This window comes from Oxyura jamaicensis, chromosome 2, assembly GCF_011077185.1.
Source record: "Oxyura jamaicensis isolate SHBP4307 breed ruddy duck chromosome 2, BPBGC_Ojam_1.0, whole genome shotgun sequence".
NCBI lineage: Eukaryota > Metazoa > Chordata > Aves > Anseriformes > Anatidae > Oxyura > Oxyura jamaicensis.
The window spans coordinates 86549779-86566678 of NC_048894.1; the positions used below are offsets into that span (position 1 = coordinate 86549779).

A 16900-nucleotide genomic window follows, 5' to 3' on the forward strand; every position below is an offset into this window, starting at 1 on the left:
CCATCTAGACTTACACAGAACTGTGGAACTGATAGAAGATGGGAAAATGAGATGGATTCCATATTGAACAACTTGTAGGCATGTCCCAGAATTTCCGACTGGAGAATCACACAAACGACAGGTGGACGAATGTGTGAACTAGTCCGCCCTGTTTTCTATTTTAGCAAGCTTTATGTCTAGCTGTTACACTTTTAATTTGTTCAGATTAAGGCAAATCAAATTCAATACACATGTAAACAAGGAAATCGATGTATGAAACTGTGCAATGATTCTTTCTTCTAAACCTACATACATTTCAGATCCCTACGACTGTTCTTTCCTACTTCAAGTACATTAAGTAAGATGTACAGTCTGTTCCGGAGCTGGAAAACTGAGATTTGTAGGAAGGGATTCTTTCAATGTCCAGATGCATTCTATCATGACAGTTTGTCTTCATTATTATTATTTCTGTTAATGTCCAATGCAGTTATCTGTATTATAACCCCATCCTAAACTGACGATGGGTAAGAATGGAGTAGCACATAGGGAGCATACCATGTTTTAAGGTTAGATATATGTCTAGCCAAATAGCGTGATCAAGTTTTGCAGACTGCTTAGATCTTGACCACAAAGCATTTTAGATACCAGTGGTAAAACGCAGCAGGAATCATTTACACATGAAATCGAAGCGAGTCTGGTGGCAAATTGCTACACCACTGCCTCCAGTGAGAACAAAAATAATTTGTGTGATCCAATAGCTGTTTGAAGTTATCTGCAAGCACGCGTGTTGTGTGGAAGACAATCGACTACACGTGCAAAGTAAACCAGTCAGATGAAAGTTCCTTAAAAATTGGGACCTAGAGGATCACCACAGTGATAACTTCACAGCTGGCGTCAAAGATTTACTCTTGTCCTCAATCTGCCCAGCATTAAAAAGATGAACTGGTTCTGCAAACTGAGCTCTTTGGGAAGCACTATTAGGAAAGGCGAGAAAAAAAAAAAAAAAGATAGTGAACTTAACAAAGGAACTAGCTTCTTTCGGTGGGCTTCAGGATTACCACCTACAGCACTATTCCAGCAAGGATGTCGCAGGTAAGAAATATGTCTTCTAGAAACACAGGATTCTTGCTGCTCTGAAAACATTTTTCTTTCCACACTGCTAAATATCTACTTGTCATTGCATCTTACTTCTGCTACACCAGATGTGCTATAAGCAATCTTATTTTTAGAGGGAAAAATATGGAACATCAGACAGCTAGTGGTAACTTCACCTCCGGTGCAGACAGGTTACTGCCTTGATCTGACAGTACTTGAAATACACAGGGAAGCACTTCAGCTAATGAGGACCTAGAAGTATGCAGCCATATAACAAAATTCAAACTGCAACCAAAACTGGGTGGACGCATGGAAGTTGGTATTTGAAGTTTATTGTGTATGCCACAGGGAATACTTTGGTCCCCAAATAGAAGAATTTGGATGTCATTTTCTTCCATAATATGAACTCTTTCATCCCCTTCTCTGTCCACATCTTCCAAATACTGCACATATGAAATCTGTACCTGAAACATTTTAGCACTCTTTGTTTTACACCCTCAAGCAACGCATTACTTTTTTACGTGGCCCGGCTGCATGGCCTACAGAGGATAGTCCCGGAGTGGTCCCTGAAGAAAAAGTTTGGTGGCTGCTGCAGTCATAATCTGCACCCCGTATTTCTCGGGACAGCTTGGGCCCCGCTTTGTGAGCCAGAGTTCCAAGATGGGCAGGTTCTAATGTATATAAATGCAGCCTGATAAGTATCTTGCTCTTTTCCCATCATTGTTAATTACCAAGTTATTTGTGTGTAAACAGAAGCTTTTGATTTCCTAATCAGCCTCCTGCCCGATTCATTCAGAGATGTCACACACCAGAGTTTGACAGCACAATTAGTCACCATGGAAGCTATTGTGATGTCACAAACACTGAATTGTGGCATCATTGAATGAATCTGGCAGGAGAAGGATGTTGGTTACAAAGGAGAAGGCTTCTGTTTACACAATACCTTGGCAATCAGCAATGATGGGAAAGGGAATATAGAAAAAGGGAGCCTGGTAGTTTAATGAGCATTGATAAAACTCAACATTTTTAAAGGTTGGTACAAGCGTGCATGTGGCATATTAAGTGAAGGGCATAAAGATTCTGTAATTTATACCTTAATTCTTCACCTCGTCCTATGTCCTCAGAACTGAGAGTATACCACAGACATATACAAATGAGTGCTCCATGTTAATTTTTTCACAGATTTATATATTAGGAGAGATACTCAATTACAACCACTAAGTTATCAGAATACCCTAAGATTTTTAGTTATTATTATTATTATTTTGGAGTGCTATTCTACAGAGCAGTGAATTTGTGTTTAACAGTATCAGTGTGGGGCATTACATTTCCAGCAAATTCTTTCCTTTTTTATTTGTTAGGGTTCCAAATTGCATTTTCAGACATTAAAACCTCTATTAGCTACAAACAGCATTCACAATTCCAGTGCTGGTGATTGCAGCTTACGATTTGTCTTCCCCCTGTTTTCTAGAAAAAAATCACCATCAAGTGTATCGACTAATACTCCAAATGCTACACTTTTAAAAGCGTTATTCTACGGTAGATGGAATTATAGATAGCGCATCCAGGCAATATGCAGTTGCAAGCTGCGCATCAGAGCCCTGCAACTAATCAGTGCCACAAAATAACAGGAAAAGCAAGACTGAATAACATAAGATTCTTTCAGGTACTGTAATTAAACCAATTCGCGGTGTTATTTAACTCCCCACAGTTCTTCCTCTTGCTGCCTTCTTGAAACTGTAACCATGACACCTTAATTTCAATCAGGTGGAGGAGCGGCTGCCTGGGGAGCAGATGCCACCGCTGGTCCAGGAATTGCCCGTGTGCGGCGGGTGGTGCCACCATTTTTCCCTTCCTGAAGTCAAGTTTAGCCGCCCCCCCGCTCCCCGCCCCCCCAGCATGTCTAGCTTTCATAAGCGGTACTGGAGGTATGCGGAGCTGAGTCTGTTCACCCAGGTCTCCCAGCTGGTGATGAGCTGAGCTGTTTCGCAGGACCAGTGCTCTAAGGATCAAGCTTAATTTGCCTAAGCTGTTTATTTGCAATAGCTTCAGACACAGCAAGGTAGCAACAGAGCGCTAGCGTGAAGATTAGACAATTTTTATATTTTTAAAAAATAAAAATAGAGGATGGGAAACAAGAGAAGGGCTTAAAATGGCTTAAATGCTTAACACATCAAATTGTAATACAGAAAAAGCATGTATGTGACTTCGGCTAATTTCACAAATAAAAGCAGTGGAAAGAAAACATTCCAGCTGGAAGCACATTCACATGAATCACACATATTTCATGTTCCCAGGTAACCATGCCACCCCTTTGACCGTTCCCTACCTAATCCTAGGTGAGGGTGATGCTCCACTAGAGTCCAGCTGTTATCATCCACACAATGACTTTTGTAAACGAGCAGCTGACAGAGGTCCCTGGCTGTCATGTCTGCTAGAATCTCGACCACTTTGCTTGTTCCATCTTCACTAAAGACTTTTACATCCTGCAACATAAAGGGTACACTTACAGATCAACAGCTCTGGAAACAGGTAAACCGCCCAGCTACCGCGGAAACGCGTCCTCGCCGTGTCAGGGGCTGGAGCAGCTCGGCAGCCCGGACGCAGGACACGGAGGACGGACTTTTGTAACACTTTGCGGTGATGCCCCTGGCCTCCTGCCCCCCGCCCCCCAACACCTCCCTGCGCTACGCGAAGGTGAAGCAGCGTTAATATGACCAGAGACACAGGGAAAAAGTGAGGGAGCAGGTTCTTTATCGAGCTGTGCGAGGTGAGCAAACATGAAACAGTATCAGGAGAGTACTTCTGCAGCAGTGGGTACAGGAAATTAAATGCAGTCGAACACACACAGTTTTCTTTGCGGTCCAGCTGGAGGCCTTTGGACATTTACGGAGTAACAGGCCAAGACCCCACAGATTAAAAATGGCTCTTCTCGTTCCCCGCTAACTTTGGATTGTTTCGCTCGGGGAAGTCCCGCTCGCGGCCCAATTAGCCAGCACCGTCCACGCATTTCTCTCCCTTTGCCCGACTTCTCCTTTGATCCTGGCTTTACAGTAGTTGGAAACCAGCCGTGCGTGCCCTGCACATCCCAAGTATTAATGGAGATGAAAGAACAAGTCAGGAACCTTCTCCCCACCTCCTGAATTACAGGGATGCTCTCCTCTTTGCATTGTTCTGCTCAGAGAAGATACACTTGCTGCAGAATTATTTCTCGCCGCGAACGCGCAGGTTCACGCTGTAGATTAACTCCACGTCCCCAGCGCTCTGCATCCTAGCCAGAGAAGACAAATCTTAACCAGAACCTGCAGGGTAATCCGAGATGGAAAATCTTACCTCAACAGCACGTAAAAGGCAGCAGTCGGAAGAGCAAGATGGCATTTTAAATAGAGGTTGCCTCTTGAAAGAGAGTTTGTTCTCTGCCTCTCCCAACCCTCGGCGGACTACGGCTGCGCGCCCGGGGTGGCTGCGGTGTCAGCGGCTCACCGCGCTGTACCTGTCACGTAGCCCCTGCCACGGGGACTGTTTCTGGGGAGGGAGACAACTCCGCCGGAGCTCCACTCAAAGGGTTACACGCAATCTTTGCGGTAGTGAATCAAACCACACTGTGCAGACCAATCCTGGCCCTCCCTCTGACTGATGTAATCATTTCCCACACACTATCAGACTTCCAAATTATTCCCGCCCCCCCCAACAACACCACAACACGCTCGCACAAACTTACAAAGGAAACCCGCTTTTACGACTGACCGCCGGCCGGAGAAAACCCCAAAAACTTCAAAGGGAGGGGGGGACCCCACGCGCTCCCCGCCGCCCCCCCGGGCAGCGGCCGGTGCCACCCGCCTGCACCTCCTCCGGACGGCGCCGGGCCCCGGGCCCTGCGAGCCAGGCCTTGGGGCCCCCCAGCTGAAGGCAGCCGTTCAGGACGAGCCGGGCTCTTTTGGGATGGAGGGAGGGAGGGGGAGCCCCGGTTGCCGTCACCCCGGGGAAGGTATGCGTGCCGCTCAGCCCCGGGGTCCCCCTGGCTTTGTGCCACCCCCGGGTGCACAGGGTGCTCGCTGTGCCCCCAGCTCGGGCCCGGGGTGCCCCGGTGAAGGGAGCGGGGTGGGCAGGCGGCAAGCGGGCAGGCAGCAGGGCAGGAACGCGCTTCTGGCTTCTCAACTCTTTCTGTATGGAAGCCAAGGTGCCCTGGGTGGGCTTACCACGCCCCGAAGCTGCCCGGGGCCACAGCTGCCCCGCAGCCTGCCTCAGCCCGCCCTGGGGCACCGCTGCCTTGGCCAGAGCCAGCTCCTCAGCTGCCGCTCTGCTGGCACCGAGGCAGCGGTGAGGGCAGGCCGACAGGAACGGGAAGACTTAGCGGAGTATGGACAATGGAAGAAACCTGCCTTTGCTGCCCACTTACACCAAGCTCCCTCAGTGCGAAGCGTCCCATCCTGTCCCTCCTGGCCCTGGGTGTGAGCCGATGCTGGCTGCCTGGAGGTGCGACGGCATCTCATGGCAGCCATGGGTCACAGGGCTGCTGCTGCTGCGTGCCCCCCAGCCGCAGCACCGCGCTCCTCTGGCCCACCTGCCAGGCCTTGTGGGCAGTGCCCCAGCACTCCCACAGCCGAGTCACCACCAGAGGTGGGCCACGAGCACCCCTACGGTCAGCCCCCAAGGCCAGCCGGCAGCGGTGCTTTCTAAGCGCTCCTCTAAAGCTAGGGGAGCAGCGCTGGGTTGAGCGGGCGGCCCAGGTGCAGAAATGAGCAAGTTAACATCACTGACTATTAATAGTGCCGTGTTTGCTAGCAAGGACAGCACAAGGCCGCGTATCACCGCTGACATCAGGGATATAAAAGACTACATCAGTAGCGGATGTAGCGGCCTGAGCTGAACCCTACGACAGAGGACAAGAGAGACAGAAGTGAGATGAAACCCCACGCCGCTGCGGAGGCCAGACCGCAATGGTCCATAAGAGGCTTATGCCAAAGGCGAGGGGATTTTATGTCCCTGCAGAACGCTGCGGAGCATGACGTGTAACCACAATGCAGAAACCGGCCCGACGAAAACGATTCAGCTCCAAACTTTCTGATGGTTTCAGCGACAAAAGAGGCAGACAACAGGATTCCTGTATCGCAGATGGGACTTGGAGTGAGCTGGTACGATCCAACCCTCTTGCACTCCCTATCATTTTTTCCTTCCCCCCCTTTTTTTTTTCCCCAAGGAAGAACCCGCCACTTTAAGATGCGAAGGGCTCCCCATTCAAACTTTTTCCTGCAGAAATATTGTTTCACTTGCAAAATTGATCTAGGGCTTACTATCTCCAAAGGAAAATGAAGCAGAACTCATTCTGAGTAAAATGCTCCGATAATGAAAACACTTAGCCTGAAGAGGGGGTTCAGAAAGTTAGTTTGACACTTTTGCCCTGCATCGCTCAGAAAAATGCAGTGAAATGCAACAGCAGACTGCCTGCAACAGTGATTTACAAAAGGCCCCAATTACGTCAGCAGCACAAGGCACCTTCTATTCAAAATTAAGGTTAAGAATGCTAAGCCAACCAGAGCGCTATATTGGCTGAACATTCAGTGCTTTACAGTGCAGAGGAGCAGATAACAGACTGCACCATTGTTCTGCGAGGAATTCTTCCCCCCAGCTTTCTTTCTTTCCCTTTTTTTTTCTTTTAAAAGACAAAGACTTAAAAATTAAAAATTTAAAAGAACATTAATATTCATCAATTCGCTAGTTTCGTATAATGGGTCGCGTATCACGAGTACCCTCATCGTTATTTCATCTTATAGCCTCAGTTCCTCAACCTCACGGTACCAAGTGGAGTATTTTGTGTGCATCAAGTAATGCAAACATTATAAGGAACAAGGACAAAAAAATAAACCCGGTCATGTCACAGTCACACTACCTTCCTCCTGCTTCTCCACTTTTCTATTTGTACCATTTTCTTTCCTTTTTTCTGCAAAAGAAAACTTATGACTGTATACAATTATCATAAAAAAACCCTCAGGCTTTGAAGTGAAGTTATGCTGACAATCTTCGGCATCAAACGGATCCAAATTTGCATTCTACCATCTGAAACAGATCACAGCGTAATTTATGCCAGTGCTAACCAACCTTTGCTGGCCTGGACTGTGACTCCAAACTGCATATAAGGAGAGAGCACCAGTTACCAGCAGGGCTGTCCAGTTAAAAACTAGTAGATAAAAGGTTTCAGTACGCTACTTCTTCAAGTTTTGCTTTATAACAGCCAAAGATCAGACACATCACAGAAAGTCAGTAAAACACGCTGTCGAGTCATTTCAGTTTTCTGTCGTACCAAAAGCCGCACAAACTGAACATCAGTCCGGCAGGTTTTGACTTTCATCCCCCGATTTCACTCGTTTGTTCAGACATGAGACACATCCCATCAATGATGTCAATATAAAGAAAACTGAAGCGAAATGCATGTACCTTGTACAGGCAGCACGCGTGACTTGTTCCAGAACGCACCTGTGTAACAGGCAGGTAGGAACGCTATGATTGCACTTGCACTTTCCACTGGAACCCCGTTTCAATGTGATCATTTTTCCGAAAGCTTTCTGAACTCTTGGGCTTACAATAGTAGGATCAGAGTCACTGGCGAAACCGGGAAGCTTTCAGTCAACTAAAAGCCGCTGAAGACTCAAGCTCTGCGTGCACGTTACCCTTGAACTGCTATTTGCCTCGCTGAAGAGGTAACCGAAAAGTCAGGGCTTGCTTCCTGAAGGTGCGAAAGAAAATCCTTTAGGCATGCTCTGTGGACACCTGACAGGCAGGCAGCCCTGTCAGCCCCATCGGCACCCTGGAGAACCACCCAGTCCCCCCTTACTTGCCCAGCAGCATTGAGGCAGCTTTGTAAGGCGAGGGAATTTCAAGTGCTGCAATGAAATAAATATATAGGTCAACCCTATGGCTCTTTATGCCTCCTTTGTTACACAGCTCATGCAGGAAAGAAAGCCCTTCTGACAAACAGCAGCAGTAATAGCAATAAATTGCAGATAGGACCACTTATATACAAGTCATTAGACAGTACTTATTTATATATATATAAAAAAGTGAGTTATTTGATCACTGCTTTTTTTTTTTCTCCCTCTACATACAAACATAAAACCCTAGGAAATGCTGAGGTTAAGGTTCTCATAGCAACATTAACTCTCTCATCTGGCATATACTATATTTAGGTACACATTTAACAGCCTATGAACAACAAAGGAGAGCAATTGTTGTAAGATCAAGATCTTAGTCTTTGACTTTCATATTCAGAGAAGAAATCAAAAGAAAAAAAAAAAAAAAGAGACTTGCCAATGTTATAAAACCCCGATTATATCCCTCTTTGCTGGGGTATCAAATTTTAAATCCATTTCCAAGAGCCAGAGGAACAACTTGACAGGAAGGGGAATCACAGTATCATCCCATGTTCAGCAGTCATCAAACACCAATATTAATACCATACAATTTGTGAGGGTCGTAGCAGCGAGACAGGTTTTGGGAACCACTGTGGTAGGGGCAGAGAAGAGCAGAGCAGGATTAACACTCAGTTCGAGTAAGCATCTATATTTGGATGCTAGAGCTTCAGAACTGCTCGTGTACAAATGCCCAGGCCCAGATTCACCCCAGGTAATTTTAGAGAGTTGAATTCCTTCTGAAGCTCAGGGAGAGAGATGGGGTAACTTAAGAGCTAAGGCACATGATAAAGGCATTTGTGTCTCTCTGCTAGCTGCAGAGGGAATCCAGGCTCCTAACTCGGGACCTCGGCTGGATACCTTAAGCTACGTTGGCCGAATTCAGGCCTCAGTGACTAATCAGGCAAGCACGTCTCCCTGCACTATAGGCATAATTACAGACTGCAATTGTTGACATTTGAGCTTAAAAAAAATTAGCCAGTGTGTGATGTTGCATATACACAAAGCGCATTCAAAAGAACTCACACGATGAGAACATTTGGTGTCCAATTAAAGTTTAAAACCCAAACGCTGTGAAAACCAGAATATTGTGGAAACAAACCAAAGCTTTTCCTCCTCTCATTCAAAACCTTGTGTGAAAATGGCCATTTGGTATGGGAACACCTGATGAAATCTGGTCTGACTGTTTCTATCTTCTCAAAGCTTCAAGTAATAGCCCTCTGTGTAAGGTTAGGCTTGCATCATAACTGAGATGAAACTTCAAGAATCTCAGCTGTTTACATGTAAGGGAGTGAACTGTGCCATGGACTTTTAAGAAAAGACCGTACCAAGAACATTTTCAAGACATAAGCACTGCCTGTTTAACAGAAGATTTATTCCAGCATGTTCTCAACATATTTGAAGGCTGAAGGTTTGGAAACTGCAAGTTGCTACCCTGTAATTTCCATATTTTACAAATAAATAGCAGAATGCAGTTTTAAGTGCTACATGCCTACATGCAGACAACACAGTTTTCTGTCAGTATCCCCCAAAGCTATTTCCCTCTCTTTCCCTCTTTGGTTTAATGCTCACGCGTTCAGTTAAGTCACTTGACCCATTTGACATTTTTCTGTCTTCCCACTCGATTCCTTCTTTGCCTCTGGTAATTTTTAGGTAAAAGAAAGGAGAAAGACTAATTTTCAATCCTTGCAACAGGGCAACAATAGGCCTTTATGAATTTTGCTGAAGCTTAGGGGTATCTGCAGGATACCGGAGGTGTGAAAGCTTGGGAAGGAATCCAGGCAGACTTTGAAACAGCTACTAGTCCAAGAGGTGGGAAGGCGGCCCAGCAACAGCCAGCTCACCCAGTCCTCAACGTGGGGTCCAGACTCTTCGTGTGGCTGCAGCACCGACAGATTGCATTTTCTTCTTTGCCTGAGTCCTCTGCCACCCAGCATTTCCCATGACTGTTGATGATGGGTCTGCAAATGAGTTCCTTTTGCTCCACGCAGCTCCTCTTAACTGCAGTTGCTTTTAATGCAAAAACCCTTTCTAGTTTCTAGATCCTTTATGTAAGTAAAAAAGATAGTTACAGACACTGTTACACTCCTTTGATTATGTAATGAAAGACATTAAGTGGTGTTGCTGACATTAACCTTTATCTGCCATATACTTTATTGCGCAATTTATCCCCAGATAGTTTGCAATCTTCCTCAGCTGTGCTTACAGGATGCATTATTTATCGTCTGAATTTGCTCCAAGAGAAAGGTTTACTAAAAAAAGTTCTTGCGAGTATAATACAAGTCCCTAATAATCCTAGAAAGGGTAATACAAAGAAAAACCATAATAATTTCTTGATTAAAATTCTTAAGTAACCAAGCTAGTTACCGAGTATTTTAAATTGTTTTGCCATTATAAATTACTCTTTAGAAAAGGAATTATTACCACATCTTCCTTGCTGTACAGGCTTTCAACCACAAGAACCACATTAATTTGAAGCTTGGCAGACAGCGTAACAAGGCTCTGGGGAGCAGCCTTCCTTAGGATTTAGAAAAATGGTGCAGGTCCGATGACTTGCACGGCTGCTTCTTTCCCAGGAGGACACTGTGACAACTGCAGCTGGGGCACTTGCCATTTGAGAGCCCCGGCCACACTCTGAGCCAAAAAGCCACCTCAGTATAGGGTCCGGCAATGTACAATTAGCTTCTCACTATGATTTACTATTGCCTGAGTACAACCTCCACACGGGCAGTCTGCACAATGCCCCCTCCCCTTCAGGCTCGTCCAAGGAAAAAGGAGCAGAGAGATCACAGGCACACCGTGAAGAGCTGGACTCAGCTCCAGCCCGCGGTCCGCACACGCTGCTCCAGCCATGCAGGATTAGGAAAGGCATCAGAGACCACTTTTGAAGATGTCTTTGGAAACCAAGGATGAGTATTTGAAAATACTGCACAGGAAAACTTTTGGGGGCAGTGACTGTCTCTCACGTAGAACAGCAAGATCCCGCATTTCTGACTGTGGTAGATGCAGTAACAGAAACAAAACAAAAGCCCCGACCCTACAGTCAGGGATGATGCCACGTAAGCTATATTGGGAGGGTCCAGACACGACAAAACAAACACATTATATTAAGAACTACTAGTTATGAAACCGGTTGTGAACAACTGCAATCCTATTTACCTGGTCTGGTAACAAAGAACTATAAGCAAACACCATACTTTTGAGACTCCAAGGATGTAGAGCTGGTCAGAAGTTACAACAGAGGAAGACAAAGACAGGCCCTCTTCCCACCACCCCTGTATCTCCCTCTCGTTCCTTCCTTCCTTCCTTTTTTTTTTTTTTTTTTAAATAAAACACAAATGTAATCAAAAGGAGTGAAAAAGCAAAGGAATTAAGGACTTCTGAGCTTGTTCCCTGGTGTGGGCAAGAGCAGAGTTCCTAAGGTTTTCTCTTCAGCAATGAAGGCTAAAAGAATTTAAAAGTAAATTAACAAAAGCAAGTTCTCAGCTGAAGCCCCAGCTCCTGAATCTGACACTTCCTTGCCAGAGCTGAGAATATCAGGATAAAAAGAGTTTTCATGGTAGGTATGGAGGTGTCTTGGATTAAAAGAAGCAATTATCTGTCCTTCCAAGTGTCACCTTATTACCCTCCACGTCCAAATGAAACAACACTGATGTCACAGTCCAGGAAGCTACAACTGAACTACAAGGCAAGAGGAGGAGGCCGTAAACCAAAACAGAAAATGAAACTTTTTGGGAAAAACTCCACGAACTTGATAGCTTCATCAGAGAAGAATCCAGTACGGTACATTGCACAGGGACATGACACGGGGCTACAGCAAACTGAAGAGTGGAAACACGAAAATGAGAGCAACTTAGGGCAGTGAAAAGGGTAATGTGAGCTAATGAAAGAAAATGCAAAAACCGGAGAAAGACTCCTAATGAAGACTGTATATAACCTCCGGGCACGTGAGGAACAACGATTGTTTAACGGTGCTGACCTGGAGTATAAATACACTGTGAAACTCATGGGCTAATGGCCCCTGCGTGCTGAGAAGCCTAAAAGCTCCAGAGCACCTCGGAAATATAAATTTCCTGTACTTCAATAGCCTCAGTTGCAACTCACAACAGTTTTCCCAACAGGGCTGAGATCGTCCTGTTCCGACAACAGAAGAGGGATGCTTTGCAATGGGCGCTAGGCAGCGTGGTAAAGCATTGCTAATGCCCGGCCATCAGCTCCTTCCTCAGTGTCCAGTACTCAGAAATGTTGCTGAACGTCCTGTCTTCTCCCACGTTACTGGCGCTGGACGCCGGCGATTTCAAGCCACGGGCATTGGCTGATTGTTGCCGCCTGCGACTTTCAGGATGTTTTATAGGCCGGTTTGTCTCTCACAATAACGCTTCGAACAGAGCTGCTCACATTGGGAGCGTCTTTCTGTGCAACTGTGTAAGCACCAGTTAATCGTGCGACCCGAATTAACCCCTACAGATCAGAGCCCTGGGAAGGTTATGTCAACGGGAGAGGAGGCCTCGTGTTACCCTCTCCCCAATAAATTAATAAATAATTAATTTGCATTTTCAGCAATTCCTTTAATTGGCTACTGCTCCACAAAAACTGCTCTGCTATTTATATGGTAAATTATTTGGATTATTTGCATACTGGCGCAAAACAATGGTTTTCCCCAAATTCAAGAATGATCTACCAAAAGTTTCCAGGGCAGATGCAGAATCTGGGGATATGTCATCATGACTAAGCTGGATGTTCTCTCCTGAACGCTGCAAGCCCCATGCAAATCTCACTCCCTTCCAACCTGATGAAAAGAAGAATTACTCATTTTTGGTGGAAAAAAAAAAAAAGTGAGAAAAATATTGGAGAAAACCCAAACGCAACCATACAGGGGACCGATCAGTAGACAACGTCTAGGCACCCCTCCCCAAAACACCTGGTGTGGAGAATGATGTTACCAAGACATTTTTCCCATCTCCCATCACGCTGTGGCACCCCTTCAGCCCCATGCATGCTGTGGCAGCACCAACCACGCTGGGAGGTTTCACTCCATGCCCAGCGTCTCCAGCGCGTCTCTCCGAGGTCCCTCTCGAGGGCTCGCTCCAGGCCGTTTTGTATTCCCCTTCCTCCTAGTGGGGGCACTGCAAACAAAAAAACAAAAACAAAAAAACCCACACAACCCAACCCTTTGCCTAGCTCACAGGGACAAATTCCCTGCTGCCATGGTTACCACTCCAACTTCTCTTGTGGAACTAGAAATAAAAAAACTTCCCTGAGAACAGAAGGCTATATAATGTTAGCTCTCCCTCCCTCCCCTCACTCATCATTGTTAGCCACTAAATCAGCTACATCTGGCATATTTAATTTGGGCTAAATAAAATGTCACTAATTAAAAAGATGCCGAACAAGCAATACATGACATTACAGCAACGGAGAGCTTAGGATCTGAACACAGCCTCTTAGGAACTGAAAAGATTCAGCTAGTTTTTACCAAAACCTGAGAAACAAAGGCAACTAACTGAATGGTCCTCTATACAATCATACTCTCTAGCAGCTCTCCCTTATCATCTAGGTGTACCCAGGTTTCCAAGCATCGCTTCCTGGAGCAGCAGTGGCTCAAGAGCAAAGCAGTTAGCTCATTATATACAGCATTATTAGGCTGCAAGTCTGCAGTGCTCATTCTAACTTTTAAAAAGAAGGTTACTTTGCGAAATCTACAATGGATCAGATGCTCAGCAGGCATGCACGCAAGCTGCTTTAAAGCACCCGTGGCCACGGAGCAGTCCCTGAGCAGTAGCAGCCTCTCCTCTCCTTTCCTCTGCTCTCTCATGTCCTCTGTTGCTGTTTGCAGCAGCCTAATTCGATGTATCCCACACCACTCCATCAGACTAGCTCCATCCCTCCTGTCTCACAACTTGACCAACGTGTCACTTCTCTGCCTCTCCTACTGCAGGTCACATTGCTGGGATATCTTCCCCGAGCTGTGAACACTGCTTCGTATCGCTGACCGACACAGCTACCTGTTCAAAAGCAGCTCCTCTCACCTTGACATCAATATATCCCCACAGATATGCTCATCATACTCCCAGACCTTTTTAAAATCTTTTTTTGCGTACATCAGTATCAGCATTCCACTGCTACATATCAAAGAGACTTCAGTGCAAAGCTTCACTGAATCACAGAAAACTCATTTCACAGCCCTTGAATGTTTCCATCATCTTTTTTTGCCAGCTAGTAATATTTTATTCTAAAGCTGGACTATCCCATATGATTAGCTGAATAAGCATTCAAGTGATTTTGTTTTCAGTGCCTCCAAGGCTGAGGGTTTCCCATGAGAAGAGATCTTCTGTGTGCTCTGGTCCAGGTTCTCAGCATTTGTAAATCAGGCCACTGTCTCCTGTTTCCGCTGGTATGAAGCAGAACAGGTATCTGGCTATACATTTATTACCTTTGCTTAATTTCATTCTTATTGATGGTCAAATAAGATTCAAACATTCAACAGAGAAATCCCCACAAGTGAGGCAAACTTTAACAGAATTCTTATGAGATGTTTTAAGTAGATTGTATTGATAATGCTGACACACACTAGGCAATCAGCCTGTGCTAAGTAAAAAGATTACTCTTCTTAGAAACTCAGTATTCATAAATGAATTACTGTGGGCTTTATCGTCACAATTCCAAACTTCAGTATTAGGACATAGCAGGGAAGTGACATATTTCAAAGCCATCATGCCTTCCACCTGTTTTACACTATAAAAGTTGAACAATCACAGAACAGTTGAGGTTGGGAGGGACCTCTGGAGATCATCGTTTCAAATCTCCTGCCTAAGCAAAGATATCTAGAGCAGGTTGCCCAGGACCATGTCCAGAAGCTTTTGAGCATCTCCAAGGTTGGTCACTCCACAGCCTCTCCGGGCAACCTCTACCAGTGCCCAGTTGCCCACACACACAGTAAAGAAGTGCTTCCTGATGTTCAGATGGAGTCTCCTGTGTTTCTTTGGCTTGTGTCCATTCCCTCTTGTCCTGTCACCCGGCACCACTGAAAAGAGCCTGGCTCCATTCTCTTTGCATCTTCCCTTCAGATATTTACATATATTGATGAGATGCCACCTGAGCCTCCTCTTCTCCGGGCTGAACAGTTGCAGTTCTCTCAGCCTCTCCTCAAAGGAGAGGAGCTCCAAGCCCTTTGTCATCTTTGTTGTTCTTCACTGGACTCTGTCCAGTATGTCCGTGTCTTTCTTGTACCGGGGGGGGCAGAACTGGACACAGCACTCCAGGTGTGGCCTCAGCAGTGCTGAGCAGAGTGGAAGGATCACCTCCCTTGACCTGCTGGCAACACCACTTTGCCTAACACAGGTCAGGACATGTTTAGTCACCTTTGCCACAAGGACACATTGCTGTTCAAATTGGTGTGCACCAAGACCCAAGGTCCTTTACTGCCAAGCTGCTTTCCAGATGGGTGGCCATGTGCTCATGCCTGGTGCTGTTCCTCCTCAGGTACAGGACTTTGCACTTCCCCTCGCTGAACTTCACAAGGTTCCTGTTAGCCCATTTCTCCAGCCTTTAATCTCTTACACAAATAGTGCAGTTACACACGTACTTAATTAAAAGTATTAAGAATCTAGTGAAATTTGATCGCTGTTTAGGGATCCTAGAACGTTTCATCAATATTTTCCCAAGTTGTGCTATAGTGGTTCAAAGTAGTTTAGAAACACTTCAAAATCCACTTGACAAAGGCTGATGAACTTAACTATGTAATTATAAATATGAGGTAGTGTGCTGAAACCAATGTCGCAATTACAACATGCTTCCTGATATAAAACTAGATAACAGAATGCTAGAGATTTGATGTCAGAGCTGGCATGAAAGAAAATGCCACTTCTTCATTCAACATCTGCTTCAGATTATTTTACATGGAAGTTACTGCTGCTCTGAAGCTGTCGGGACAGCTTCCAATTAAGCCATCTTATCTTTGAAGCTGATTGGAAGCAAAGCTTTCTCTTCCCTATAGGCACCCCCCTAAAATTAGATAATGAGACAACTTCCAAATGTATTTATTCTGTGTTGTCCACCCAATTAAACATCTTGTGCAAATGCAATCAATGAGTCTTCTCTCTAATTGAAAAGCTTATCCAACAATTTTCATGAGATTCCCATTAAACATTTAAAATAATTAGCTGCATTAGAAATACATTTATATTCAAATAGCTCACATGTCTAGTTTCTTTGTTTAGCATAGACAAACGAATATGAAAAAGATCCCCAGAGAAAATGAACAAATATTGGGTGAATCTTTTCTTTAAGACAATAGACACTCCCTAGAAACCAATTCTACATGGTATTAAAAGGGAAATCTTTGAACAATGGCATTACTGTAACTGATCGTGGAGAAATCAATCATTTGCAAGACTCAGAAAGACAATGACAAGGGATTTGACTTTGTGTTTTAATATCTTGTAGGTAACACAAGTCATTATGTTCAAGAATGCTTTCTTCTTCCCCTTCTCCCCCTATTATTGTCAGTAAGTTAAAGAAATCCACCATACAAAGCCACCAGTAATTTCCATCCTGGCACAAACAATAATTTTTAAAGAGTTTTGATGGCTCTGCATTTACATCATGGATCTTTATCAGGAATTATGTTTAGAAAAACTTAGGTCATTGAAATCTTCTTAAACTGAACCATAGACAAACTGAAAGAGAATGTAAAAGCACTGATGTAAAATTTATTTTGCATTTCACAAGCTCATTTTCTTTTTTCCAGATTGACTGGCAGAAGGTAGACCAACCTTTGGACATCTTTCTGATTCTGAAGCTTATATTTCTATGAATAAATTAATTCCATTCCCATCCAAAATAAACCATTTTAAATATGGCACACACTTAGCAAACAGACCCAGCTATATAAGAACAACTTTAAGATGGCTAGGCTTAAA

General features: G+C 44.9%; 1 protein-coding gene across 6 annotated transcripts in view; it reads right to left on the reverse strand.

The window, feature by feature from the left end:
- GRB10 (growth factor receptor bound protein 10) overlaps nucleotides 1-16900 on the reverse strand; it is a 149238-nt gene that overhangs the window by 24387 nt on the left and 107951 nt on the right. For all 6 annotated transcript variants that reach the window (XM_035316461.1, XM_035316456.1, XM_035316460.1 and 3 more), the window contains one exon: nucleotides 3404-3560. In XM_035316461.1, coding sequence (XP_035172352.1) covers nucleotides 3404-3560 — 157 coding nt within the window. The remainder of the gene's footprint in view (nucleotides 1-3403; nucleotides 3561-16900) is intronic.